Source organism: Chenopodium album, chromosome 8, assembly GCF_948465745.1.
Source record: "Chenopodium album chromosome 8, dcCheAlbu1.1, whole genome shotgun sequence".
NCBI classification, from domain to species: Eukaryota; Viridiplantae; Streptophyta; class Magnoliopsida; order Caryophyllales; family Amaranthaceae; genus Chenopodium; species Chenopodium album.
The window spans coordinates 24657072-24684869 of NC_137841.1; the positions used below are offsets into that span (position 1 = coordinate 24657072).

The window sequence follows — 27798 nt, forward strand, 5'->3', positions numbered from 1 at the left end:
CCTATAACTCCCTAAACTTCCTCACATAATTTTTAATTAATTAGCCATTTAATTATAAAAAATTATTATATAAAAAAAATTCTAACAACAACTATATATATACTCTAATGCATTTTCGATACTATGTTATTATTTTTTAAAATAGATAGTGAAGAAAAAAAGAAATTAAATTATTCTGTAAAAATGAAAAAATGGCTACTTAGCAAAGTTTTTTTTTTTTTTTGAATAAATAGCTAATTCTAGTTTGCCTTCCTTAAATAATTATTTTTTAGTCTGGTTTAACTCTTGTAAAAAAAAAAAAAAAAAAACCCCTTAATATAATACGAAGTACATAATAGTGACAAACACATTGGCTATTTATATAATTTAATTCCATAACTAGCTAAAATATTGATTTGGAAGGAAGTTATTTATTTATTTATTTTTATTCGTCTCTTTTGAATTGGTTTAGTTCAACTTTTTTTTTTTTGGTTTTTTTATTTATATTTTTGGTTTTTTTTTTTTTTTTTTTTTTTTAAAAAAAAAAATTTCTGTTTTTGGGCTTTTTAGTTAGAAAGCTTTATAGCCACGTACTAATATAAGTAAACAATCGCTATTAAGAAATCCTAATTTCAACATCACAAAATATTCTAAACTTTTTTCTTGATCATGATCGTATCACAAAAAAATGGAATTTTAAGTAGTTTTTTTTTTTTTTTTTTTTTTTTTTTTTTTTTTTTTTTAAATCAACACACGCAGCTGCAAATTCTTACGATGTTCTGATGAGGGGGAGTTTTTTTTTAAGGAGACGATAAGGGATTTTTAGTACTATGTTCTCTTTTGAAGTCTGCTAATTATAAATTTTGTTGAGTTTAATGTGTATAATAAATCAAACATTCAAACTAATAATTACTCGTATGTGATATATAATGGCACACAATGAATATGCTCATCTTGTTCAAAGAACAATTTGATTCTTGATTGTTTGATTTGGTAAGCCATTCTTTCTACTATGATATTAATGTATATGGATCTTTCTAATTAAAAAAAATAAAAAATATAAACCAAATTAGTGCAAAAGAAAAGATTCCGTCCAAGTCAAAAATTTAGTTAGTTTTAGAATTTAAATTTAGAGTTCCCGTTGGCTTTCAAATGTATGATTAGATTGATATTTATTAAATTAAAAAATATTTTTAAAAAAATAAAAATAAAAACTAAGGTTTAAGGAGTTTACATATTAGTACAATAGTTTAGACAAAGTTTTGGGAGTTAACCAGCTATAGGTTGCTATCTAAAAAAATGACCTCCAACCGCCTTAGTAGTGACTAACTTACAACTTTTAAGAGTTTAGTGAGTGAATTGCAACTTTACAACTTTTAAGAGTTTAGTGAGTGAGTGTTAAAAAAAAAAGAGTTTAGTGAGTGAATTGCAACTTTTGGCTAAGTTTAGGGAGTAGTTGTATGCTTTACTCAAATTTAAAGTCATGCGAATTTACCATTTTACCCCTTTGTTGGGCAAATTAACCATAGCAAATTGCTGGGCTGAGCCACGCTACTCCAATCCTACCCCCCTCTCTCAACGGTCTCCATTGAAGCGCAGTTCACGTTTTCCGTTGAATCTAATACTTGTATCCTCCATTGAAGCAGCTTCTGAGGTAAAATGGTTTGTTTTTGTTATCATCATATCAATTTCACAATCTAGGGTTTATCTTTGATTTAATCGCACTCAACATTCTCCATTGAAGCGCACTCAACGTTCTCCATTGAAGCGCAGTTGATGTTCAGCAGCTTCTGAGGTAAGTTGTTTGGTTTTTGTAATCGTCATATCAATTTCACAATCTAATTTAATTGTCAGCGCATTAAGTGTTGGGTTCCAAAATCTCAACGATTGGTTCTGAATTCTAAGATAACCAAAATTATGAGCCTAATTTGATTATTGAATCCTAAAGTTATGTGATTTTTCGAATCGAATTTGGTTGATTATGTATTGCACAACCATTTAATGGTAGGATTTAACCCGTGAATCAAACATCTTTGGTTCGAAAATCTCAAATGTTGGTTCTGAATTCTGAAATAACCAAAATTATCAGCCTAATTTGATTATTGAATCCTAAAATTATGTGATTTTTCGAATCGAATTTGGTTGCTAATGTATTGCACGGCCCTTTAATGTTAGGATTCAACCCTTGAATCAAACATCTTTGGTTTGCTGGATTGGGTGATCAAGTGTAAAAGCTAAAAATGTCTACTGGAAGCGACACTTCATGGGTTGGGAAGAAACCGTTGAGGCGAGTTGGTGGCATGTCAGATGCTCTATCCATTGCTTCCGATCTTGGTTTCAATGTCTCTACTCCTCCACAGGTTGCCCTTTCTTTTCACTATTATTACTCAATTTTCTTAAAATTATGCTACTTTTTTCTATCTGGATTGATTTTGATTATATGGAATAATCACTTTTGGTTCACGTAGCCCACCCCACTTATGGGATTAAGGCTTCGATTGATTGATTTGATTGCTCATAGTTATATGAATATAGTCATGTTAGTATGGCTGTGAGTTTTCAGTTAAATGTATTAGAGGAATTGGGAAGATATGTTAGTTTGAGTGATGGGAGAAGTGAGCGTAATCTAATCTTTCTTTATATGTTTTCAACGTTATGTATGAGACTGAAAAATGATCTTCCAGGGATTGTTCTTGAATTCAGAGGGCTTTTTTCAGAATAGGAAAGCTATCTCTCCTAGGTTTCTCGTGAAGATTAATTTGGGCAAAGTGTATGAGACTATGATCTATCAATTCAGGGGTTAGTTGAGATTCATACTTCATTCATGAAATTTGCTAGATAAGAAGAAAGGTTTTAGGGAAATATATCTCATTTATAGAGGAAAGGGCCTGTGGAGGGGGCAAAAGAATCTTTGCTGAGGTCTACCATCATCCCGATTACAAGTTGCTGACTTTGTTTACGGAATGATATTTTATGAGATGCGTAGTGTGCCTTTTTCTATTATTTCCTTAATGCTACTTCCGTTACTTTGAATTGTTGCCTTTTTGTTTATGTTTTACATATTTTCAGTGCGCATATTGAAATAACTCATTGTGCAGCTGTATATATGCGTCAACTCAGTTTTGTCCCTGCCTTATCTTTTTTATAGGAAGCTCTCCAAAATCCATCTGCCACTGGGGAGAAGAGTGATGATCTGGTAAGGGTTTTAAGAGACCTTACAGCAGTTCAGAGGAAAATTGCAGATTTAGAAGTAGAATTACGAGGCAGAAAGGTTAGAGTTTATCCATTGATTTTTATAATCTTTTTACTGGTTATTGTGGATGGTAGCCTCATCAATGGATGCATGATGTGTGTGTGTGTGTGTTATTTGTTGTATTTCCGTGGTTTTAGTATTCCACCAAAATGAAATAGTGCTTTCTAGTTTATGTATGCTTAATGGTGGAACTAATTCCGTTTAATTTTTTCGGAAATTTTACCAAATGCCCCCGAGTTATTTTTTTATTCACCATATACCCATAACATTTTTCAAATTCACCATATACCCCTGAATTTAACAAAAATGTCACCATATTCCTAATTGACTAATGGACGTTAACTCCGTTAGTCATTAGGGTTAAGTATGCCACGTGGCAGGATCTTATTGGTTATCTTTTCAATTAATTAAATTTTAAAATAATTATTCATTTTTATTTTTTTTAAAAAAAAAAGAAAAACCAACCCCACCCCAACCACCGCCTGTCACTGTCACCACCCTCCACCCTATCCCTGCCTCCAGTCCCCACCGCCCCGGCGACCCAGCCCTGGACAACCGCGCCGACGGCGCAACCCAGCCACCCTTCCCTCGATTCGCACTCTCTTTCTCTTTCGAAAATCCCTCCGCTCCCCATTACCGACGACCAAAGGCCCCCTCCCCACACCGGAGAACCCAAATCGGTTCATCTATCCCCTCCAAGCTCCACTATTTCAACCACCACACCCGAAATTAAAATCCCCAAAAATCGTAATCTAGGGTTTCGATTTTGGGGTTTTTAGGGATTTGGGGTGGTGTTTCACGGCTAAGGGGGCGACGGCAACATAGGGGAAGGGGTCTAGATTGCCGGCAAAGGGGTTTCGGGGCGTGGTGGATGATTTTCGGCGGTAGTGGAATGCTGCGAGAGCTATTTACGATTCAAGGTGTTTCGGGGTTTAATTCAAGGGGTTTCGGGGTAGCGAAGGGGTTTTAGGGGTGGCAGAGGACATGTTGTGATGGTGGGGTGGCGCCGGCGAAAGGAAATGGGTGGCGTCGGCGGAGGACAGATGTGGCAATGGCGGGGTGGCGCCGGTAGAAGGTGGCCGGCTGACATGTGGGCTAGAGGTGGTTCTCTTAAAAAAAATAAGTTTTGTTAAAAATTAAATAATAAAATAATTTTAAATAACCAATAAGATGCTGACACGTGGCATACTTATCCCTAATGACAAACGGAATTAACTGTTGTTAGTCATTAAGGGCATTTGGTGACAATTTTGTAAAACTCAAGTGTATATGGTGAATTTGAAAATTGTTATGGGTATATGGTGAATAAAAAAATAACTCAGGGGCATTTGGTAAAATTTCCGTAATTTTTTCCTACTTGGTCTTCACCTTGTAAGTGATTCATGCACAAGGTTACTTGGTAAAATATCGCGCTACACAAATTACAGGTTTCTACTCATTTGTAAGGATTATACATTGGATACCCATTAAAGAGGGTCAATAGTGTTCACCTCCAATCCACATATCAAACATGCATTAAGTGATTTGTGCAAAAGATTTGGTTTAATATCGTGCTCCACAAATCACTGGTTGGACTGAAACACTGAGTGGATTATAAAGTGATTATACAAGTGGGAATGCATACAAATTACCCATCATTTTAATTGTACTAGTATTGTGTGAGCAAATGAAGATAAATTTGTTTTTTTTTGGGGATTCAGGAAACTAAATAGCCAGGGAAATTTTCAACGATTTTGGCAAATTTCAAACTTCAACATCATTTGATGGTTCAGAGAGGTTAGAGTGGGTTGAGTTAAAAGAGATATTAATAAGGGAATATAGAAAAAGTATGGAAATAAGAAAAAGTTGGTTGATGCAGAAGAAGAATGAAGAAAAATAGGTGAAGATAAAATTAGAAAGACATGTTTAATATAAATACCCACTAATGTTATACAACTTCCACATCATTTGAGTTGCTGACGATCACTGCCAAGACAAGGTGTTATCTCAACAAATTTCTGAGTGCATTTTCCTTCCCACATCTTGGTTATATCTACATTTCTAATTCTATCCATCAAGGTGTTCCCATACAACCATCTCATTATAACCAGTCCCTAATATTGTAAATGATGAGTGCTCCCTCATGATGTAACCACATAATATAGTTAAAGGTGTGATGGATATAATTTTCACTTCAACATTCCTTATATGGAAAAGGCATCATGGCTCAAAGGGTTACTGCCAAATGCCGACTATTAGATATAGGTTCTTTATTGTATTTTTTGGATATTTATATTCTATGACCAAAGAATGAATGTGTAGAAGGTCCTTTGTGGCTGAACATTGCTTTTTAATTTCGAATAATAGTGTATGTCTGTTTATCCAGTTTTATGTTTTGGAGCCAATAAATCTTGTATTCTTGTGGCAGTAACGTGTTTGTTATAGTTTGTTCTGACCATTTACAGTCAACTGAACAATTCATGTTTCCTTTGTAGGATGACAAGAATGTGGCATATTTAACACATGTGACCGAAATGGAAAAGAAGATAGAGACTTTAGCTAGAATCACTACTATATTGAAAGATGTGATTCAAAATAAGGTATCACTTTTTTCTGGATTATCCATGCTATACATTTTTCAAATAAATATTATAATTTTTTTTTTTGAAGACAAAATATTATTAGCTATATGCTATGGAGTATGGACCACTGTGAATTTTGGTGTGTAAAATTGGCCTTTTCTGTTTTACAGGTTCAACCATAACTCTATAGACTATAGTGTACTTGTCACTCTAGAAATGAATGATTTATCAAGTTTTCAATTGCTAAAATTTGTTGATCGTAGGAGTTGGAGAGGCAATTAATAATTTGACATGGCTAATTAATGAATAAGCTACAATTCTTGTCCTAGAAAAATTTTCTGTTTCTAAAAATGATGCTATACCCTTCTTGAACCGTGCTAACATAATTTATCAACATTTGGTAACATAGGGAGTAGTGAATCATCCACTGGTTTTGTCATGTTATTGTTAACTTGTTGATGCTTTAGCTAGAGAGGGATGGAGACTTTGGCATCTAGGGAAGAAAACGCGCCGTATTTGGACTTTCTATACGTGGATTCTGATCTGCAAATCCAAATTTTCAGATTTTAATCTAGATCTAGATTCGTATCCACATGTAACTTTTTCGCTTTTATTAAATTGATTTATTTTAAGAGTTTTTATTTTATTTTCTTTAGCCAATAGATAAGTATTATTAGTTCTGCCCATCATCTTACATGCTTAAGCTATCAAATTTCCGAAATGGTAAATAAAAGCAAAATAAAGTTTTTAATTCACAAAAGTTACTCCCCTTTGTTTTGAAATAATAGACACTTTTAGGCGCATAATAAAGAAAATAGAGACATGTGAGTGTGATGAAAGTAAGTGGGCTGTGGTGAGTAAGGTAAAAACATTTCAATGTTAGTATGTCATGTCATATATCCAAATAAGGAAATGTGTCAATTATATGTGAAACAGCCAAAAGAAATAATTGTGTTACTTAATATGAAATGGGAGGGGATAAATTTAAAAAAAACAAAGTATATAAATTTTAGGCCAATTGACCATATTGGTATAAAAGTTAACACCCTTATGACAGATTGGTATAAAAGTGATTGCCGGCGACATATTGGTATAAAAATTAACATGTGGCGACATATTGGTATATAAGTCAACAAATTGCGACATTTACCCCTATTTTCTCGTCGGAGGATATGCGTATGATACACGCGCTTAATTTTAGTGCTAATAACTTTTATTTGACATTTTTTTTTTTTTGTTACTTTTCTCTACTTTTTATATTAATTTAAAAAAATTATGAAGTAAAAATCCAAAAAAAAAATAAATTGAAAGCCCAAAAGTGATGAGAAAGAAGCTAGGGGAAAACGAATAGGAAAGCTTGAGCAAAGGGATTTAAGCTTGAATGTATTGAGGGCATTGGTCATTGAAGCATCACAAGGGTAGATTCTTCTTCCTTTTTTTTTTTTAAAAGAAACTCATATATATATATATATATATATTTTCTTATTATATTTTCTTTGGGGTTTTATCGTTTGATTGATTTATCAAAGTTATTGTATTGGAAAGGAAGAGGGAAAAATTATTATTTGGTGCTGAATAAGTATATTATGATAATAAATAAGATTGCAAAAGTAATTAAAACAAATGTTTGAAGTATACAACACGCTCTTTCATCCGAAGAAAAAATAGGGGTAAATGTCACAATTTGTTAATTTATATACCAATATGTCGCCGACAATAACTTATATACCAATATGTCATAAGGGTGTTAACTTATATACCAATATGGTCAATTGACCATAAATTTTAATAGTCCATGAGAAACATTGAAAGTATTAGTATCATTATTACTATCAAAGTCAAATCAAATAATATACCTCCTCCACTTTTTTATTTGCACCATTTGGATTTTTGCACTATTCGCACATCCCTCTTATTTGTTGTGTTTATACATAAGAAAAAAAATATATATTTGTGGTATTTTATTGGATTTGTGTTGATTTGTACTTTTCAAACATCAAAAATCTATAATTATACTAAACAAAATTAAAGATATTAATGTTTAAAAGTTTTGCATTGGCAAGCGTGAAACTCCAAATAGTGCAATCATTAAAAAAAAAAAAAGAAAAAAAAAGATGGAGTATAAATTTTATAAAATTGTATCATAAAATACAAAGACATTAAAGACTGATCCACAGGTCGGATCCGGATCTCAAAAATAGCATCCTAAACCCAATCCATTATATACAGGTTGACGTTGGGTCCCAATTTTTTAATTCTAGATTTCTTCAAACAGATCCGGATCTAGAGCATATTCCATTTCTAATTTCCACTCACAATTTTTGTTAGGAAATTGTGCACCATATTTTGTCTTTGCCAATTGAACTCCATTGTTGACATGCTCTTTTTCATGTTGTTTATGATTTCTGTTCTCTCTTTTATTTTGTATCACTTTTTCAACATTGGAATTTGATCTTAAAAATATGATGAAAGTGACATAAAATCGATATTAATTGCTCTTTACAATAGTTAATGCTGTGGCAATGTTAAAATTATTCAGAGTTGCTGCAGCAGTGCAGCGGTACTGCAGCCCTTGGCAGTAGATGGTTTGATTTTGCTAGCTTTGTCTACTAATTTTTTTTTATTAATCAATGTTAAAATTAATGCCATCTTTGTTAAGACAGTATTAATTTGGCTGGTCTTTTTCATATCTGGCATATGAAGAGTTCTCTCCCCAACCTTTCATAGAAAGCAGGGGTAGATTGAATGCTGATGTCCTGGAGATATTATGAGCTTTAATGTTTTTGAGGCTTTTTGCGTAAACTTTTTTGTATTTTCTCATGATTGTGACATTTTCGAATTAATTGCCAAAAAGAAAACGTAGAAAGAGTGTTTCTCCTCTTCGCGAATGGAACTTGTTAACATTCATGAACATGTAGATAGTTACTACATGACATCTCTTCCAAATTGAGATATCATGAGATAATTGTCTTCTTACTACTCTATCAAGCTCTAGAGTAAAGTTTTTTTTTATCTATTTGTTGCCATCTTTTCTTTTATATCCTACATTTCAGTTGACATGCTGAATTTTGATACTATTCAGTATTTGCAAACTGTGCTTTGACGAGCTTTTGTGATTTATAGATAAGAAAAAAGTCACGCGGATCTTGTTAAATTCTTTTCTCTGTGTACTTCTAAAATATCAACTTTTAATAATTCTAACTTGCTGATAATTACCAATATTTATGGTTGACTATGTGCATTGACAAACATGGTAAACGAAACATGTCAATTAATTTGGAATGAAGTAGCTTCTTATTGACTGGAAAGGCTTAGGATTAAGGGCTTTATGATAGGTCATGTATGTCAAAATCCATGGTTATGAAATAGAATTAATAAGGATATGTGTTATCCAATTTAAAGTTTAGCATTTCAAAGAGTGCAACCTTTTTTCTTTTTTACTTGTTTTTTTTTTTTTTTTTTTTTTTTTTTTTTTTTTTTTTTTTTTTTTTTTTTTTTTTTTTTTGTGTGTGTGGGGGGGATTTAGAAGTGTCTTTGTATGATATTGCATTTATTCAACTCTCTCAAAGCTATTAGACTGAGCTGCATTTACATTAAGTAAATATGACAGCTATATACTCTGTATATATCATTTGTGCATTGCTTATTCCTTCAAAATCCATATGAGCATGAGTATATGATGTTTCAAGATAAAGGTGTCCCTGATTAATTAGATTTTGTAATAGTATGCTAATACAATCCTGTAGTTAACTCAAGGTTGATAATCTTCTCCAACATGAGCTAGGCAGCTTGGGCTAGTGTCATGCATAAATTCAAAGACTTCCAAGAAAAATTCTGACTGCCCATCTACTGCAGCAGGCGTGCCTAATAAAAAATCCCAATTACAATCTGAGAAACTGTGAAATTGCTGGCAATTGATTTGTGTATGTGCCTAAAGAAATATGGCTTATTAACCCACCAGAGCTATTATGTGTCCCTTTTACTCTGTTATATAAATCAGCTTCTTTACAATTGCTCTGTCAGGGTCACTTTTCTCAGGAAAACAGGGTGATGGCCATCTGATGGTTTCCACTCTGCATACTGTTGGCACCTAGCTCACTTTTTAACAGAAATAATGGCTTCCTACTCTAGTTTAGTGGCATACACATCTACACACTGTGGGCTATTGTTGTGATATCTTTATTAAGCTTTTTTCTCCATTAACTTCGACACTTGGGTTATATTGTCCTGCCTGTGGTTGTGGAGAGTCTGTTGGATCAAAACATGCATTGAAGTTGTTAGGCACGTGAGAGCTATGGTTGAATTATTTGTTTGTGTTACCCAGAGTTTGATTTTTTCTTTCATTTTATCATAATTTTTCAGGATCGTATTATTGCCCGTCTTCAACAGCCTTACTCATTGGATTGCATTCCCGTGGAAGCAGAATTCCAGGTTTGTAATTAGCAAGTTTTCTAAGACAGTACATTACCTACTGGAAGAATATGCCTGACTGTTATATAATTCTGCTTTAGTGGTTGTTTTAGTAGGAATTCTCCATGTGTGGCTCTTGAGTTACTGCATTTCTGCTTTAAACTTTGAATTGCTATCACTTTGCTTTTTGGTTCTTGAGTTACTGCATTTCTTGTCATGATATTCGAAAATCCAGGGCTGTAAATAAGCTAATATTGCATACAACTCGCAAACAAGCTCGCTTAAAAATTTGTTTATTACTGAATAATGCTGAACAAAACTTCTAGGCTCGTTAAGTGTACAAGCCAAGCTTGGACCCTTCATTTTTCTCATTAATGTTCGTTAACACTTGTCTCTAGTAGTCTAGTGCGAGAATAACTCGTTTTATTACCTCGGTGTAACTTGTTCAAGTTTGAATATATTTATTTCAACAGTTTAAAAAAACTAAAACTTTTCCTTGGGATTTTTTTATGGAATGAATTCTACAGATGAGTGTTTCCCTTGGTATGTTCCCATATATGATTTGGCCTTATATTTTTTGTACCTGAGCAATTTATATGCTTGGTTTGTATTTTGTGGATACTGGGCTTTATTGGGTTAATGCGCTGTTCTTTTTCTTGGCTTGATGTTTACAGAAGCAATTCTCGGAATTACTAATGAAAGCGGCTAGTGATTATGGTGCGTTGTCAGCATCAGTTGCAGATTTTCAGTGGAGCCAAAACTTCAAGGAACCACCTTCAGTATGGGCCGTATGTTCCTGAAATTTTTCTTAATTTTAGTTGGAATAATATGGGTGATGACATTTTTGTTTTGTACTATCATGTACTAGTATTTTCTTCACTTCATAGTCTGATGCTTTCCGGCTTTGTAAGGGCTCATTTTTTTTTCTTTGTAAAGCTTTTGTTTTTATGAAAAAAGTGAAGAGAGATGTTAACCTAAACATTTTCCTTTCACAATGGCAAGCACATCAATGGACCTGTTTTCATCTTCTGAGCGCTGGGGAGGGCTTCATTTACTGAAACTTGTTAATGTGGCTGAAAAACGTAGCTGCTTGAAGACTGTAATTACATACATTTTAATTTCATATATCTGCTGTTGTGGGAGAAGTGAATCAGCTACATATGTGTGGAAAGTACCAAAAAAAAAAAAAAAAAAAAAAAAAAGAAAAGTCTTTATAGAAGTTGGAGAAAGCTATTTCATATGATAGTATAGATGGACCTGAGAGAAAAGTAGCTAAGATGGAATAAAAATCAGCAGGTACTTAAGTAGGCTTAGTAAAATTTTAGTCTTTCATTTGACGTGATTAAAAGGATGCTTAAATTTGGTTGATTATCACTATGATGTTCTATCCTGAGTTTGATATGACACAATTATTTTCAAATTTGTAGAAAGTGATAAATATACAATAATTTTTTATTTATTATTATTTTCTTTATTATTTATCAAATAGGCCTTAAACATGTCTGCTTTAAGTTGCTGAAAAATTGATTGAAAAATAGTTTGGTGATATTGATTGTTGTAAAAATTTCAAAGATCACGTGTTTGATGCTCCCAAATCCATTGTGCTTGACCTGATATCCTGTATACCTCTACCTCTTTCAGCATGTCAAAGTTGGGTTCCATAAGTAAACAATTTCTAGAAAGTAAATTTAATAGTCTTTGAAACTTTGCATCTAGTCACGCTTGTCATGTAACCAGATTACTAAAGTGTGTTCCTAGCCCAGTGAAGTAATTTAAAATTTGTGGGTGCTTTTTGTAGGCAAATATTGCTTGCTGATTTGCTGCTATCTAAGAGATAGCAAGACAGATTGATTTGAGGCATATATTCTTTGATAGAAATGATAAATGTTTCATTATTGGCCTATTGGATAGTGGTTGCTCAGTTTCTGATTTTATCTTGTCATGCATTAAGTGCAAGCCTTAATGTTGAGATTCTTTGATAGGAAGGATAATGTATCATTGTTGGGTACTGGTTTCTATCAGTTTCTGATTTTATTGTCATGCAATAAGTACAAGCCTTTAATGTTTGTTTCATTATCTACCTCCTTGTCCTTACTGTTCCCTTCCTAATCTTTAATGTAGGATATGCTGCGTCCAATACCTGTTGCTCTAGCATCATGCACTCGGTTTTTTGAAGCTATGTCAGCAATGAGGGAGTCATTTGCCACCCTGCAAAAGCTGAGGACGGGTCGCTCTTCTGCCAATTCCCTTCCCTCAACACCTGCCAGGAATCCTTCTCAAAGTTCAACAGGGGAGTCTGATTGTGTGACTCCGCCTCCTTGGAGAAATGATCTGAGCTTTAATGATTTAGCTATAAATAGCACAAAGAGTCAAGAAGTGGAGCAGCAGGAAGGGGACATTTTTGGTGAAGCTACTGAGTAAGACAGTACAAGCTACAAGAGGTTCTCGTGGCCTCCAATTATAACAGTTTGGAAGTGATTTGATGTGTAATGTCTTGTGTGCAAGGGTTATTCAGTCGTGTGCTTTCTATTTGAGCAATGGGTGGAGTAATGGTTGTAATGAAAACTTTAGTTGTATTAAGAGCATTTGTTCTCCGTCATAGTTTTAGAGCCGACTGTCCTGTGATTTCCTGCTTTGTTGAAGGAGATCCTTTGAGCAGGCCAGTACAACAGAGGCCTCCTTAGAAAGCCTACCCGCTACACTTCTTCAATAATGCATATCCTGCACAGCTATTGTATCATATCTGTACTTTGTAGGATTTTGGGGTTATTTGTGATGGAATGTCTCCTCTGCGGATGACCGAAAATGTTAGTTTAGACAAGTTCAAATTCTATCACTGTTTGGCATGCAAATGGAATTGAATTTTACTCTAATTTTTAATCTAATATCCTTCCCTATTATTCTTTTAATCTAGCATAAACTAGATCCAAACCAAAAGGTAAGGCTTGGCTTTTGGGCTTATTTGTAGACATTTTTCAAGGTGAATATTAGTATTGAATTGGTGATTAAAATTAGCTTAATCCCAACTTTTATTGTAAATGAATTTTGGGTAGTTCTCATACTTGTATAAAATTAAATTGCTATTGAATGATTATAGAGGTGCATCTTATGTAGAGGAAGGTTGGTGATGTTTATGAGTTGGAAGTTACATGTTGATGGCAAAGATGAACAAAATCAGTATATTATAAATTGTAAATTGGGAGACCATGGATGAATTGGAAGGTTGATGGTGATGTTGAAGATGCATAAAAATTGGGAAACCTTGTCAATGGCTAAAAAAAAATATGTAGCTACTAGGGCTTTCATCGGTCCAAGACCAGACGGACTCGGACTGGACCGAAGACAAAAATTAGAATTTTAAGAACCGAAGATTGATTCAAGAATTTTTTAAAAAAGCATTCTAATTTTTTTATTAATTTTATGGAATACTCAAAAAAAGTAAAGGAAAATATACACTTAACATCTTTTTTTTTTTTTTGTTTTTTTTTGTATATTTAGTACAAAAAAGTTCATAAATTTAAAGTTTTCTAAGTTTATTAAGAGCAACTCCAATGGCAAGCTAATTGTCAAATTAGCTTGCCATGCCATCTAAGATTGCAAAGCTATTATTCCTGCTAGCTAATTCATACCACAATGGTTAGGCTAATTAATATTTAGATTTTTCAGCTTTATTTTTTAAATAATTAGTATTTTATAGAGACAATTCATTTCTAAGCTAATTAGCTTAGCTAAGCTAATTAGCTTAGCTAAGCTAATTTGCTTGGCATTAGCTTGACCAAGCTAATTATTAAATATACTCCAATGGTTGGGCTATTAGCTTGAAAATTATTAAAATTGCAAGCTAGTCCTTGAAAGCAACCATTGGAGGAGGATGCCCCAGTTTCTCATGGTGAGAAACAAATTTTGTTTCTCAGATGGCATTTTCGTAAATAAATCAACAACTTTATTCAATTGTGGAGCCCATAATAATGAAAAGGTTGTTGATTTATTCACGAAAATGCCCCCATGAGAAACATATTTCGGGTCTCACTATGAGAAACATGGAATTTCCCCCATTAGAGATGCTCTAAGGATAATCTTAACCATTATTTAAGGTTTCACGCACATTTTTAATTAAAAAAATCGGTTCATTCGGTCAAAGACTGGTTTTTATAGGATTTTGGACCGGACCGGACCGAAGACCTGAAAAATAAATTTCTAGACCCGAAGCCCGGACCGATTAATTCGGTCCGAGGTGATCTGATTCATTTTTTCGATCCGGACCGATTTATGAACACCCCTACTAGTTACTCCATACTATATAATTGAATTAAATCTCAACCATTCAATTGAGAGAAATTTTCAAATTTGATTAATGTTACCAAAATTATAAATATCATAGTAATTGTTCTTATAAATAACTATTGGCATGACCTTGACTTACTTTTTATGAAATTTAATCATTTAAAGTGCGTAGTTATTTATTTATTTTTATCACTTAATATTCAAATGTCTGTAATATTATGGACTATGGAGTATATAATTAAAGACAATTATAAATGTATTAAATTACCTTTTATTTGATTTCTAAACAACATGGCTTGTATTAAATGATATAGATTACACTTCAATCATAAAATACTTAGTTACTTGTAAAGCGAAAACCAATAAAATCAATTACTTTAACGACAATAATTAATAAATTAAATTGTCTTTATTATATCTTTTTCACAAACATCGCGTTTCTTTAGTTTATCTACAGAAAATGACTAGTTTGTTACAATCGTTTTCAAGGTGATGCTATGTGGCTAAATCCTCATAGGAAAATATGTTTTCAATTGAATTACTATACAACTTTCAAGCTATATGACAACTATATAATAATCTCTTATCGGAAACAGAACTATATATATTTTAGTTGTTGAATTAACATGCAGATGGATTCAAATACTCATTGAAGCAAAGTAGGAAACAACTTGCCACTTGTCATATGTTGTTTGCCGCTTGGTGTTTTCATTTGACGCTTTCATAAATAAAGACAACGAGTTTGAAGTATACTCTTCCACGTTTGACTAAAGAATTAGTGAGAAAGATAGCGAACAAATTAAAAGGACTACTAGTTTAGTAGTTTCACTAAAGCAACACTAGTTTGTTTCAATCAACTTTCAACGTCGCGTATGAGCATAGCAATTTTCAACAAAAACATCTCACGAAGCCAACTCACCATACCTTCTCACCTCAGCTCTTACAAATTTAATTTTGACCATCCACATACAACGCTACACCGACACAAAAAAAAAAAAAAAAAAAAAGAATCCTGAGTCTTGATACAGGCATGTTCTCCACTTCTTGATACAGGCATACTTCCACCACTTTTCCAACTAATTAGTTGAGCAACATTAATTTGTTACAATCAATTTCCATCTTTATGTATGAGCATAGCAATTTTCACCAAAATTCCTCACGAATCCAACTCACCATACTTTCTCACCTCCTACTAACTTAATTTTGATCATCCACACACTACACTACAACGGAGGAAAAAAAAAAAAAATCTTGAGTCTTGACACATGCACGCCCTCTACTTCTTGATACATGCATGCCTTCTCCAACTTGTTAATTGAGCAACATTAATTTGTTTCAATCAATTTCCAACGACGTGTATGTGCATAGCAATTTTCACCAAAAACACCTCACTAAGCCAACACACCTTACTTTCTCACCTCACACAAACTTAATTTGACCATCCACACACTACTCTACACCGATCAAAAACTAAATAAATAAATTAACTCTTGAGTCTTGATACCGGCATGCCCTCCACTTCTTGATACTAGCATGCCTTGATCACTTCTCCAATTTGTTATTTGAGCAACATTAATGTGTTATATTCAATTTTAACTGTTGCATATGCATATAGCAATTTTCACCAAAAACCCCCTCATGAAGCCAATTCACCTTACTTTCTCACCTCTTTGAAAGTTAATTTTGATCATCCACACACTACGCTATACAGGCAAAAAAAAAAAAAAAAAAAAAAAAAAAAAAAAAAAAAACTCGAGTCTTGATATAGGCATGCCCTCCACTACACCACTACATGCATGTCACAATCACTTCTCCAACTTCTTAGTTGAGCAACATTAACTTGTTATATTTTATTTTTTTTTATGTGCATTACAATTTTTACCAAAAACACTTCACAAAACAAATTCACCTTACTTTCTCACCTCTTTAGAACTTAATTTTGACCATCCACACGCTACATTATATAGACCCTAAAAAAAAAAAATCCGAGTCTTGATATAGGCATGCCCTCCACTACACGCATGCCTCAATCACTTCTCCAACTTCTAAGTTCAACAATTTTAATTTGTTACATTCAATTTCCAATGTCGCGTATGCTCATGACAATTTTCACTAAAAACACTTCACGAAACCAATTTACCTAACTTTCTCACCTCTTACAAATTAAACTTAAGTTTGACCATCCACACAACTACACTACACAGACAAAAAATAAAAAAATAAAAAATAATATAAAAAAATAATAAAAAAAAATCTCCAGTCTTGTACAAACATGCCTCGATCACTTCTCCAACTTGTTAGTTGTTTTTTACCTGATTTCGCTATTATTCTCATTAATATATGAGTCTACATAACATGGGTGAACAATCTAAACACACTTCAAATTCGGTGTTTTAGTCAGCCATGCCCGAAAAAAAAATATGCTAATCAATCCTCGATTTCTAATCCTTGATATCTTTTCCACTTTCGTTAACCATTTCTACTTTTTCGCTATCTTTCTCATCAATTTACAAGTCAAAATGAGAGAGCATATTTCAATCTTAACTAGCCTTCTGGCCCGTTCCATGCACGGGTTATTACTTAGAATATTTTTCTTGTAATGTGTTGCTTATTTGTGTTATATGAGCAGCATTGTTTTATATATATATATATATATATATATATATATATATATATATATATATATATATATATATATATATATATATATATATATATATATATATATATATAATTATAATGTGAACTAATTAGCTCAACTATTTTTTTTTTACTATTACTTTATTTTAAGTTTAGGAGATGAAAAGACTGCGACTTTATTTTGGTGTAGTTGAAACACTTAATTTCCTTACTTAAATTTGCAAGTTACATAATACATAAAGACATGAACTTTATTTTTTGATAAAGAAGGTGGCATGTGGCATATGAGTGATTTGTGGTGACATGTGCCATATGTGTAATGTGCGGTTTGTGTTTTTAAATACCAAGTATAGATAGATGTCTTAATAAAGGTCCGTTCGATAGAAAAAAAATAAAATCTCCTAATCAATCTTCAATTTCAATTTCTCTTGTACAATTTTATTAATCTTTTCTACTATTCACCATATCTTTCTCAACTTCCGAGTCAAAAGTAAAAGACCATATTTCAACCTCGATATCTTATTATAGGCATTGAGGCATGCCTTCCACTTCTTGGCTTTACCCTTTCACATACCTACCTCTTCCTCTTCTTTCTTCTTTCGCCACCTAACCTTTTAGTTTCGTAATTTTTCCGCCTCTTATAGTTATCTCCCACTATTTTCCACTTTCTCAATTTCTAACGTCTCTTCTCTTTTCATACTTGTATATATATATATACAGTACATTGTATTTGCATAATCTACTGTTTTCCATCAACTATATTCTCCAATATTCTTCCCCTTCTTCTTCTGCTTAAATCTTGACCTTGGTATCTTTCTTCTTCATCAATGGAGGCAAAACTGTTGATTTCAAAACCTCAAACTCAAGCTTATTTTAGGACTAACCCAGAAAAATTAAGGATACCCTTTAATCTTCTTCCTTACCAGAATGGAAAAAATTGCAGCTTTAGCTTTTGCAGGAGGACAAATTCGTCAATTAAGGGCATTCAATCTTCTAATGTTTCTTCAATTGTTGCTGGGTAAAAAAGCATTTCTGCTCTTTTACTCATTTTTTTATTAAAAAAAAAATATTTCCCATGTTTTTTAGTGATTAATTTGATGAATTATTGCTGCCACATTGCTTTATTTGCTCTATTATTTGGTTTGCTTTTTGGTAATTTGAGAATTTGCTGCTTGTTATTTTTTATAATGTTTGGTGTACTGGTCGAAGTTTAAATTTATTTAATGTTTGTCTTTTGCTTCAACTCTTGGCTTTATTGGGTGGTTGTGCAAATACTTTTAACATTTTATATGTACTTGTTGATTATTGAATCTATTGATGTTTGTCTTTTGGAATTGAGTTAATTGTTTGTGTTAGTGGACAGTATAGTTTTTGAACCTGTTAATCTGCTGACTGTGGTTGAAATGGAGCCAATGTTGTTGGTTTGATCCTATATCTCCACAAATAGAAAGATGTAACTAGCTGATTAAGTTGGAAGATATGTTATAATTTAGGCTTGTTTTTGTTGAAAAAAAGACAGAAAAGTTTGTTTTCTGAAAATATTTCTACAGTCCCTTTGGAGAATGTGGGGGAAAAGGGTTTATCAGAACATTTTGTAACGCGTTCCTAAGAGACAATGACATGAATTAGATGGAAGATGAACTCTTCCAGACTAGTCGCGGATTAGGAGTCCTATGATTGATCCTGCCCCAGAAAAGGAATCTACAGATTATCTCCAAATTGCCTATGGAGTCTATTGATTCTTTTCGATTTGCCTTTGGTATGTGTTGATTATATTGATTCTCTTTAGTTACCAATGCAATCTCTTGATTCTCTCCAAATGCCTATGCAAAGGATTTATTTACTAGGAAGAATATGGTTCTATGCATAAAGCTCCCAATGGAATTATATTGATTCTCTTTAATTGCCCATGGAATCTCTTGATTCTCTCCAAATGCCTATGCAAAGGATTTATTTACTCAGAAGAATATGGTTCTATGCTTTACCTAAAAGCTGTATACAGTCTACACAACTATAATTTTGTTAAAGTAACAGAGTGCTTTCGTTGGCATCTGTTAAAGTTTTTTTTTTTTTTTTTTTTTCAGCATTACTACAGTTGTCTGTCTGATTAAGCTGACAAGTGACAAGTAACAATTACTAAATTACTAGCTCTTGCTAAATTTGTTCAGCAATTAAAATTAGGAGAAGTCTAAAGCAAACACTGTGATGGATTTTCCCCTGGTCTTTCCAGTTAGCAAAATTTATTTCTGTTATAAATTTAGCAGCCTTTGATGTTCCTATCTGTTGTCCCTAATCTCAGTTTGTCAGTAGTGTACCCTATACCCCTACACCTGTACCATCAAAGAATGTTGGTAAATGGTAATGCCACTATTTTGAAAGGATTTACCAAAAGTGGCTGATGTCATACAAGCGTCCAACATTTGTGCTTTAAGATGTTTGGAATTCTTCTCTAAAATACACTTTAATAGTTTAATGTCATAGTATAAAATGTTGGATATCTCTCGGATGAGAGGGCCAGGGGATAAAGGAAGAGCCTGATGAGAATAACCATAATGGAAATATAAGTTCTCATACTAATGTTTATGGAGGAAAATATATGGCACAACTTACAGAATTGATTGTGATGTTTTTGAAGTATCAATGAAATTCTAGTGAAAGTTGAATTAATTTAAGACTTCAACTTTTGTAGCGTACAGCCTAAGACAAGAATTGATGAGAGTGAAAGCTTGACCCTAGATGGTATTCGGAACTCCTTGATTCGGCAAGAAGATAGTATCATATTTGGTCTTCTAGAGAGATCGCAATTTTGTTACAATGCTGACACATACAATCCTGACGCGTTCCCTTTGCATGGCTTTCATGGGTCTTTGATTGAATTTATGCTTAAGGAAACTGAAAAGCTTCATGCGCAGGTATCATAAAATTTGAAGTTCTCAAGTATAACTAGATAGAAATGTAATAATGTGCTTGACTTCTAATTGTTATTATCCCTTTGTATTTAGGTGGGAAGATATAAGAGCCCAGATGAGCATCCTTTTTTTCCTGAGGATTTACCTGAACCATTATTGCCACCTATGCAATATCCTCAGGTAATGAAGTATTTTTAATGTATCTCCCATTTTTCTTTCTCAATGTTGTTATTAACATTTAGTTATTGAATGACAAACAATTATGGAGTCATCACCGTCCTCTAATCCTTTTACTTTTTGATTAACAACTTGGCAGTCACTTATGTGGAAATAATTGTATGCAATTATGTATGCCATCCATCCTGCTAGGTTTTTGATTTATTAAAATAAAAATTCATGAACTCTTGAAAAAAAAAACCATGTATGATTTATTTGTGAGTGTAAGGTGGAAGATATGAAACTTAAGAAAACAAGACTTTTAATAGACAATAAAATAAAACTAAGGCTTTGTTCTTTTCACTCTAAAAGTAAATATGAAATTTAAAGTCCGGGTAAGGGTTACCTACTTTTAATAGACAGGAAAATAAAACTAAGGCTTTGTCCTTTTCACTCTAAAAATAGATATGAAATTTAAAGTCCGGGTAAGGGTTACCCAAGTTGAATTTCAGACTAAGTTCAATTAATTTCAGTTTAGGGTCAATAAGCTTAGGTAACTTTTGGAAAAGGGCTTGTAATTTCATAGTGATTTTAAAGGTAATACAAAAAAAAAAAAAAGAGGTAATTTTATGCCTTCATTTTGGTATTGAGGAGGATTTTGTAATAGACTAATCTTAGGAGAGGCAATTTGGGAAGTGTAGTATTATTAGGTTAGCAATCTTTAGCTTTAGTATAAGTAGAGAGAGGGAAGAAAGTAGAAGACAGAAATTTGGAGTAAATCTTTAGAGACTTCTGATCTCAAATTACTATTATGAGAGTGCTGACCTAAAAGTCAATAATAGAGATTGGCATTTGCATCTTAAAGTTGCTAGCTTTTACAAATCCCTGATTTTCAACATTTTCAATCAAGGATTTGATCCTTTCCCTCTTTACTCTGTGTTTAAGGTGTGTGTGAATGTGTGATAGTCCAGCAAGCATGAGTCTATCTCAAATGCTCTCACTGATTCTAAGGTGTGAATGGGGGATTTATCTAGATTCTCTTACATGTTAATCTTTACTAGTTTGTGTGAATTGCTCTCCTCAATTTCCAGCTTTTAAGTCAAGCTAAGTATGGAAGATTAACACTGATGACATGCTCCAGATACATAGATTGAGGTGGGTTATTTAATTGGACAAATACTTGTTTGCAGTGCTAATAGTAGTCTTGTTCACTCTTTTTTTTCCAACATGAGATGACTAGTACCTCTGGAGTAGTTTGTTTGCTGTACATGAGGAGTCTTGGGTATTCCCTTTTGAGGTTATGAATTGGTTGCAGATTTATTTTTGGGGACTTGGTAAGGAGAGTTTTCTATGGGGCAATCCGCATTGCCTTCATGGCAAATGTGTGGTATGTGTTCCTGGAAAGCTGGAAATAAACTCCTATGTCTTTTCTCGAAGCTCTTTGTCTTCTGATTTGTGGTGGAACAAAGTCACTTATTCAGTGTCATTATGGACTAAGGCGTTTGGAGCTTACAAGAGTTACTACTTACTATTGGGGAAGTTCAACGAAATTGGGTTATTCTGTAAATTTGGTATTTTGAGAGGACAGCTTTTCCTCTTTTCTTGTACTACTTCTTCAACTGTTAATATAATCCATTTTTCCTGTCAAAAAAGTTATGCTAGATATTGAAGTACGTCATAATAAACTCATGCTCTTGATTGAATAGTTTTCTTTTGATAGATCATGTAACTTTATAAGATGTCAATATATTCCATTTGAGACAACTTATAGATCTGTAGAGGATCTAAAATAAGCCAGCTTCTTTATACTTTTGTGAGAAAGGCTAAATCAGCTTTTGTAGACTAAACTTAAATAGGCTTTGCTTTAACAGGCTGTATCATAGTGTAAGCTATTGTTCAAATATTATGTAGCCTGTAGTAGTTGAACTAGTTGTTTTGTGACTTTTGTGAAGAGATATTAACATAACTTTTGAATGTCGGGATAGATCATAACATTCTTACTGACAAAGCATAATAACAGCCTTGAGATATGTTCAACATAATTGTATCTTAAATATAGTGTGATGCCTTATATTGTATTTCTTAGGTTGATGAATTCAACGGTCCATCCACTTAGTAAAATGTTTAACTTATGAATGGTAATACACTAATACCTGTCCTGAATACTCTGTGTTTTTACTTATGTGTAAATGAAATCAGCTTTTACTTATGTGTAAATGAAATCAGCAAAATTCTGCGTGAGAGTGAGAGACTTGTGGGAGTTACTGGATGGGAGTCAACAGAAGCCGCCTGGAGCCTGAAGAGGAAACAAAAGACTTATTTTTCCCTTAATTGGTTAAATCATCAATTTCTAAGCACCTTTGCTGGACATTCACCAGCTCCGCGGCTCCGCCCACTTTTCACTTGTGAAGAAATTCATTAAAGAATCTTGATTCATATTAAAGGAAAGAAAATGAATGAGACTTTGGAATGCTGCTTGCTCTGATCAGTCAAACACAGGGGAAAAAAAACCCCTAAATTTTTAGAAAATGGAAGTATAGGACATGGCAGAATAAAGAAGATGCAACTATTAGCTTGAAATTCATACAATTTCATTCAAGTCTTTAGTGTCTATGCTTTTAGATGGTAGTATAAAAAATTGTTTATAGAAGATGCATTAATCAAGAGAAATACTATATAAGCTTCCCTTTCTCTTTCAGATACAATGGATGTGATCTTAAGATCTTTTATGTGTAGTGTAATGCTGTCTGATGCAAATTTAAAAGTTATTGATTGTTTATTGGTTGAATTGTGTTGGTCATTTGTTCTGATTATGTCAACTACTGCTGCTTTATATGTAGGTTCTCCATCCTCATGCTGATTCAATTAATATAAACAAATTAATTTGGGATATGTACTTCAATGACCTTCTGCCAAGACTTGTAAAGGATGGAGACGACGGAAACTGTGGCTCTTCTGCTACTTGTGACACAATATGCTTACAGGTATGAATACTTAAGCTAGTTATCTACCTTCACAATAGTTGCATTTAGTTATCGTGATTTGGTGTGACAATATAATCAAAAGAAAGTTTTTACAATAAGCTGAGTTTTCACTTTAATTTTAGGAGAATTGGACATTTACACGCACTTTAAGTTTCTAGATTCATGGGTTGCTGGTAAGAGGTTTCTGTAGTACTCTGCCACTTTAGGTTTCTAGATTCATGGGTTGCTGGTAAGAGGTTGCTGTAACCTTCTCTTCTTGCATAATTTTATCTCCAATTGAGCTATGTTATTGTCCTAACAGCATCGTAATCTGAGGCTCATATCTGCTGTATTATCTTGTTCGGAGAACTTTGGTAGTTCCCTTTTTCCAATAGTCTGACGGTCTCTGACCACATTAACAACTGCCGTGGAAAGATTCTGCATTGGAGTTCCTACTTCCTAGGGAATCTATGTGTACTACAACCTTACTTTTGTTAACCTTTTGTAATCGGGTTGGAATGTCTTCTAATCATAATAACCATAGAGAAAGAGACTTATACACCTCAAATGTGGAGTTTTCCTGCACATCCTCCCCACTTTTGCTCATGGGAGGGATGCTTCAATTTTACCTTCTAATCAATGTATATATTGTAAGTTAGTGTTCGCAAAGCAATGCAATGTTGAGATTCCAAAGTGTATTCTGCATAAATAGTACTCTTGTTTTTCTATTAACAGAATGCTTGTGGTACCTGGAGACTTTTAATAAATTCCCTGCAGACTGCAGCTTTAATCTCTGCTTTTCCTCCAGCTGTTAGGTTTGGAGTACACAGATAAGTGAGCAGATTTACACCTTAGTACACACTTTTACTTAACCTGCTCTAAAGGATATATATGGAGTACATGTTCATCTTGGTAGAACCACTCTAATAGCTTCGATTATTAAGAGTTTAGTCTGCATATATCACTAAGGCCAGGACCTTTACAAGCTCATCATTTCTACTTTTGGCTGCTATATTTTAGTCATGCAAAGTTTCTGCACTACTTCTGTATATTTAATGATCACATTGCTGGCAAATCACTACTGAACTGGTTTTTATAGGACAAACTGCAGCAAATATAAAATTTGCCGTGAAGGATTGGTGGCATTGATCACAGAACCTTCAGTAAAATATGAATGAATATATCTGTAGTTTTGTCCTTCTATCTGTGAGGACATAGTGCTGAACATTTCTGTTAAGTTCATCTTCTTTCTTGCAGGCACTCTCTAAAAGAATACATTATGGCAAGTATGTGGCAGAGGCAAAGTTTCGAGCTTCACCTGATATCTATACAGCTGCTATTGCGGCACAAGTAAGAGTTTTTAAATCTTACACATTAACAAATAAATATTTGTAGCTAGTTTGGATCTAGAAGCTCTTCTCTGATGTTGGTACTCTAACTTTGCAGGATAAAGATCAATTGATGAATTTGCTGACATATGAGGCAGTGGAGCTAGCTGTACAGAGAAGAGTTGAAATGAAAGCCAAAACATTTGGACTTGAGGTGCCTGTCAACCCAGATGCTATTGGTGACGAGTCATGCCCCGCTTACAAGATCAAACCTAGCTTGGTTGCCAATCTGTATGGGAAATGGATTATGCCTTTAACAAAAGAGGTTCAAGTTGATTACTTATTAAGAAGGTTGGATTGAACTTAGCCTCATTTTCCTAGAGTGCGATGAGATTATACAATCGAACTCAGCATTTTTTTGGTTGTTTGTATCAATGTGAACTGTGGATGATTCGATGGGCATGATATTGTACGGGTTTAATGTATAGCTCACTAGCTTGTATAGCCCTTGACCCCTGTGTAACTGTTTCCTTAATGACTGGGGAAAAAAATGATATATTGATGAACTCGTGATTTCATTAACCATTAGTGTACCCCCCAAGAGAAGGCATTCTGTACTTTGTTAGTTATCAGTCTTGGTATGGTTAAGCTCTTTTCTGTTTGTTACAGGACCTGTCTATAGAATTGTTTGTGGCATTGCATTTCTAAAAGATTGTTCATTCAGACCGTTCATTGTTTTGGTGATATAGCACAGATAGGTTCACAGTTCGAGATCAGAATGTATGATTGTTTAGTTCTCTGGACAGGTAACTGTTAAAGCCTGAAAAACTGTGTCGTCTTTAAATAAAGCAAATGGGGTGTGATATGGCTTTTAAAGGTAATGAAAGCAAGGGAGGGGAAGTTTGATCTGCTGGTTTATGTAAGCTAGTTTGGCTGAATGCCTGAATCTATGACCATCTTAGATAAGGTAGTAAACTACCTGCAGGACAAATCTTCTGCTGGTTTCATCATGAGTTGTAAAGATGAGAGTTTAATTCAGTTATACATTAATTTGAGCAATTTAGGTGGGACTAGGAGTTGGAATGTTGTGTGATCGGAAATGACATTACTCAAGGACTGGTTTGCGTCTTCCCTAATTGGCGAAGTCATTGGAAAGAAGATGTGTGCGATGGGTTTGGTTTGCCGGTTGGCTGATCTCAAAGTGATGGTCAGCTCATTAGGGTTGCGGTACTAATGTCCTTTGAAATAATTTAGCTACTTGCGGCCTTGCGGGTGTAGAGTGTAGACAGAGTACTGCTTAAACTTGTACATAAGTTGATTTTTGTTGTTTAGGTTAAAAATTTGGATTATGTTATACTCCGTACCTACTAATTTGAAAAGGGGCATAATTATTAATTACTGTACACTTTTATACTCATAATTACTCCACTTAATTTTTTTAAGCAAAATTTTATCTGTGTAATAATGTTTAACAAGAATATTTGTGGTGACGTAACATTGGCAGTGAAGCTCATAACGGATTTAAAGTTAGTTGATCAATTCTAAAGAGGGTTGCTAGGTCGTCGCCCAGAAGCGACGCGCCACATTGCCCGAGTGTGGTGTCAAATGAGCAAGGGCGTGCCATTGGGGCGTTCCCTACTGAGCGACGCGCTGCACTTCCCAGACCCGGGTGCAGTGATAAGTATGTAAGGGTTGCTAGGTCGTCGCCCAGAAGCGACGCGCCATATTGCCCAATTGTGGTGTCAAATAATCAAGGACTTGGAGTTGGGATCAGGAGGGAGCGTGGGAGAAAAGAATTTAGTTTGCGGATTGGTTCTTGGAATGTGGGGTCTCTTACGGGAAAATCAGCAGAATTGGTAGAAGTAATGAAAAGACGACGCGTGAACATCATGTGCCTCCAAGAGACAAGATGGACAGGAGAAGGAGCTCGAGGCTTGGTTTTGGGGTATAAGGTATGGTATGTTGGGCAAGAAACGAGCCACAGAACAAGGAATGGTGGAGCTAGGAACGGAGTTGGTGTGGTTCTCGATGAGAGGTTGGCAAAAGAGGTGATCGAGGTCTATCGGAAGAACGATAGGTTGATAAGGCTGAAGTTGCTATGTGGCAAGGAGATTGTGAATGTTATCAGTGCTTATGCTCCCCAAGTGGGTTTAGATGCAGAAGAGAAACGACAATTTTGGGAGGACCTAGACGAGGTGGTGCAGGGTGTCCACCACTCAGAGAAGTTATATATTGGAGGGGATCTAAATGGGCACGTTGGGGCGAGCCGAGATGGCTATGAGAGTGTCCATGGAGGCTTTGGGTATGGGCAGAGGGACGCCGGTGGTGAAGCTATTATGGATTTTGCCCAATCATATGATTTAATTTTGGCTAATACTTGGTTTAAGAAGAGGGATTCACACTTGATAACTTTTCGGAATGGAGCAAATGCAACTCAAATAGACTTCCTGCTCACAAGGAGCATAGATAGACAAAGTTGCATAAACTGTAAGGTTATCCCAGGGGAGAGTGTGGTCACCCAACACCGGCTATTGGTAATGACTATTCGTCTGAAAGAGAAGGCGAAGAAAAAAGTTAGACAAGAAGAACCAAGGATAAGATGGTGGACCCTAAGGGATGCAAAAGCTAAGGTTTTTACAGAAAAGGTAATTGAAGAAGCGGATTGGGATGGAGAGGTGGATCCGGACATGACCTGGTTACGAATGAAGAACTGTTTCCTAAGAGTGGCCAAAGAGGTCTTAGGGGAAGTAAGGGGAAGAACTTCGGTACAGAGAGATACTTCGTGGTGGAATGAAGAGGTGAAAGCAGTAATTAAGCAAAAAAGGGAATGCTATCAAGCCTTAGGAAAATGTAGGAGTGATGAAACCTTTGCAGCGTATAAGGAGGCTAAGAGTAAGGCAAAGGCAGCTGTTCGCCAAGCAAAAGAAAAGGCATATCAGGAGGTTTATGAAAAGCTTGATTCCAAGGAGGGAGAAAGGATCATTTATAAGATGGCAAAGAGAAGACAAGAGGCAAGGAAGGATATTGGCATGGTGAAGTGTGTCAAAGATAAGAACCAAATGGTCCTAGTGCAAGAGGAGGGCATCAAGGACAGGTGGAAGGGGTACTTCGATGAATTATTTAATGGAAGTAATGGAGTTGTGATAGGAGATACCTCTATGAGTGATGAAGAAATCAACATGGAGTATGTGCGAAGGATTAGGAGAGTAGAGGTGGAGATTGCACTGAGGAAGATGAAACCTAAGAAGGCGGTTGGCCCTGATGGGGTACCGATAGAGGTGTGGAGGTGTTTGGGTAAGATTGGTATTGATTGGT

At 34.3% G+C, this 27798-nt stretch overlaps 2 protein-coding genes across 3 annotated transcripts; both read left to right on the plus strand.

The window, feature by feature from the left end:
* Nucleotides 1-1498: 1498 nt before the first annotated feature.
* Nucleotides 1499-13103, plus strand: LOC145641780 (AUGMIN subunit 2-like). 2 transcript variants are annotated; one of them, XM_081692732.1, is made up of 8 exons: nucleotides 1499-1633; nucleotides 1724-1774; nucleotides 2155-2339; nucleotides 3128-3250; nucleotides 5707-5811; nucleotides 10156-10224; nucleotides 10878-10991; nucleotides 12325-13103. In XM_081692732.1, the coding sequence occupies exons 3-8, from the start codon at nucleotides 2220-2222 to the stop codon at nucleotides 12622-12624; spliced, it is 831 nt and encodes a 276-aa protein (XP_081548858.1). In that variant the 5' UTR covers nucleotides 1499-1633; nucleotides 1724-1774; nucleotides 2155-2219; the 3' UTR covers nucleotides 12625-13103. The 2 variants fall into 2 exon arrangements, with proteins under 2 accessions (XP_081548858.1, XP_081548859.1); XM_081692733.1 differs by having other exon boundaries at nucleotides 1526-1633; nucleotides 1753-1774.
* A 4636-nt stretch (nucleotides 13104-17739) lies between these two features.
* LOC145641777 (chorismate mutase 1, chloroplastic-like) lies at nucleotides 17740-25065 on the plus strand. The gene is made up of 6 exons (XM_081692728.1): nucleotides 17740-18145; nucleotides 19817-20039; nucleotides 20130-20216; nucleotides 23033-23176; nucleotides 24413-24505; nucleotides 24602-25065. The coding sequence occupies exons 1-6, from the start codon at nucleotides 17955-17957 to the stop codon at nucleotides 24842-24844; spliced, it is 981 nt and encodes a 326-aa protein (XP_081548854.1). The 5' UTR covers nucleotides 17740-17954; the 3' UTR covers nucleotides 24845-25065.
* Nucleotides 25066-27798: the final 2733 nt, after the last annotated feature.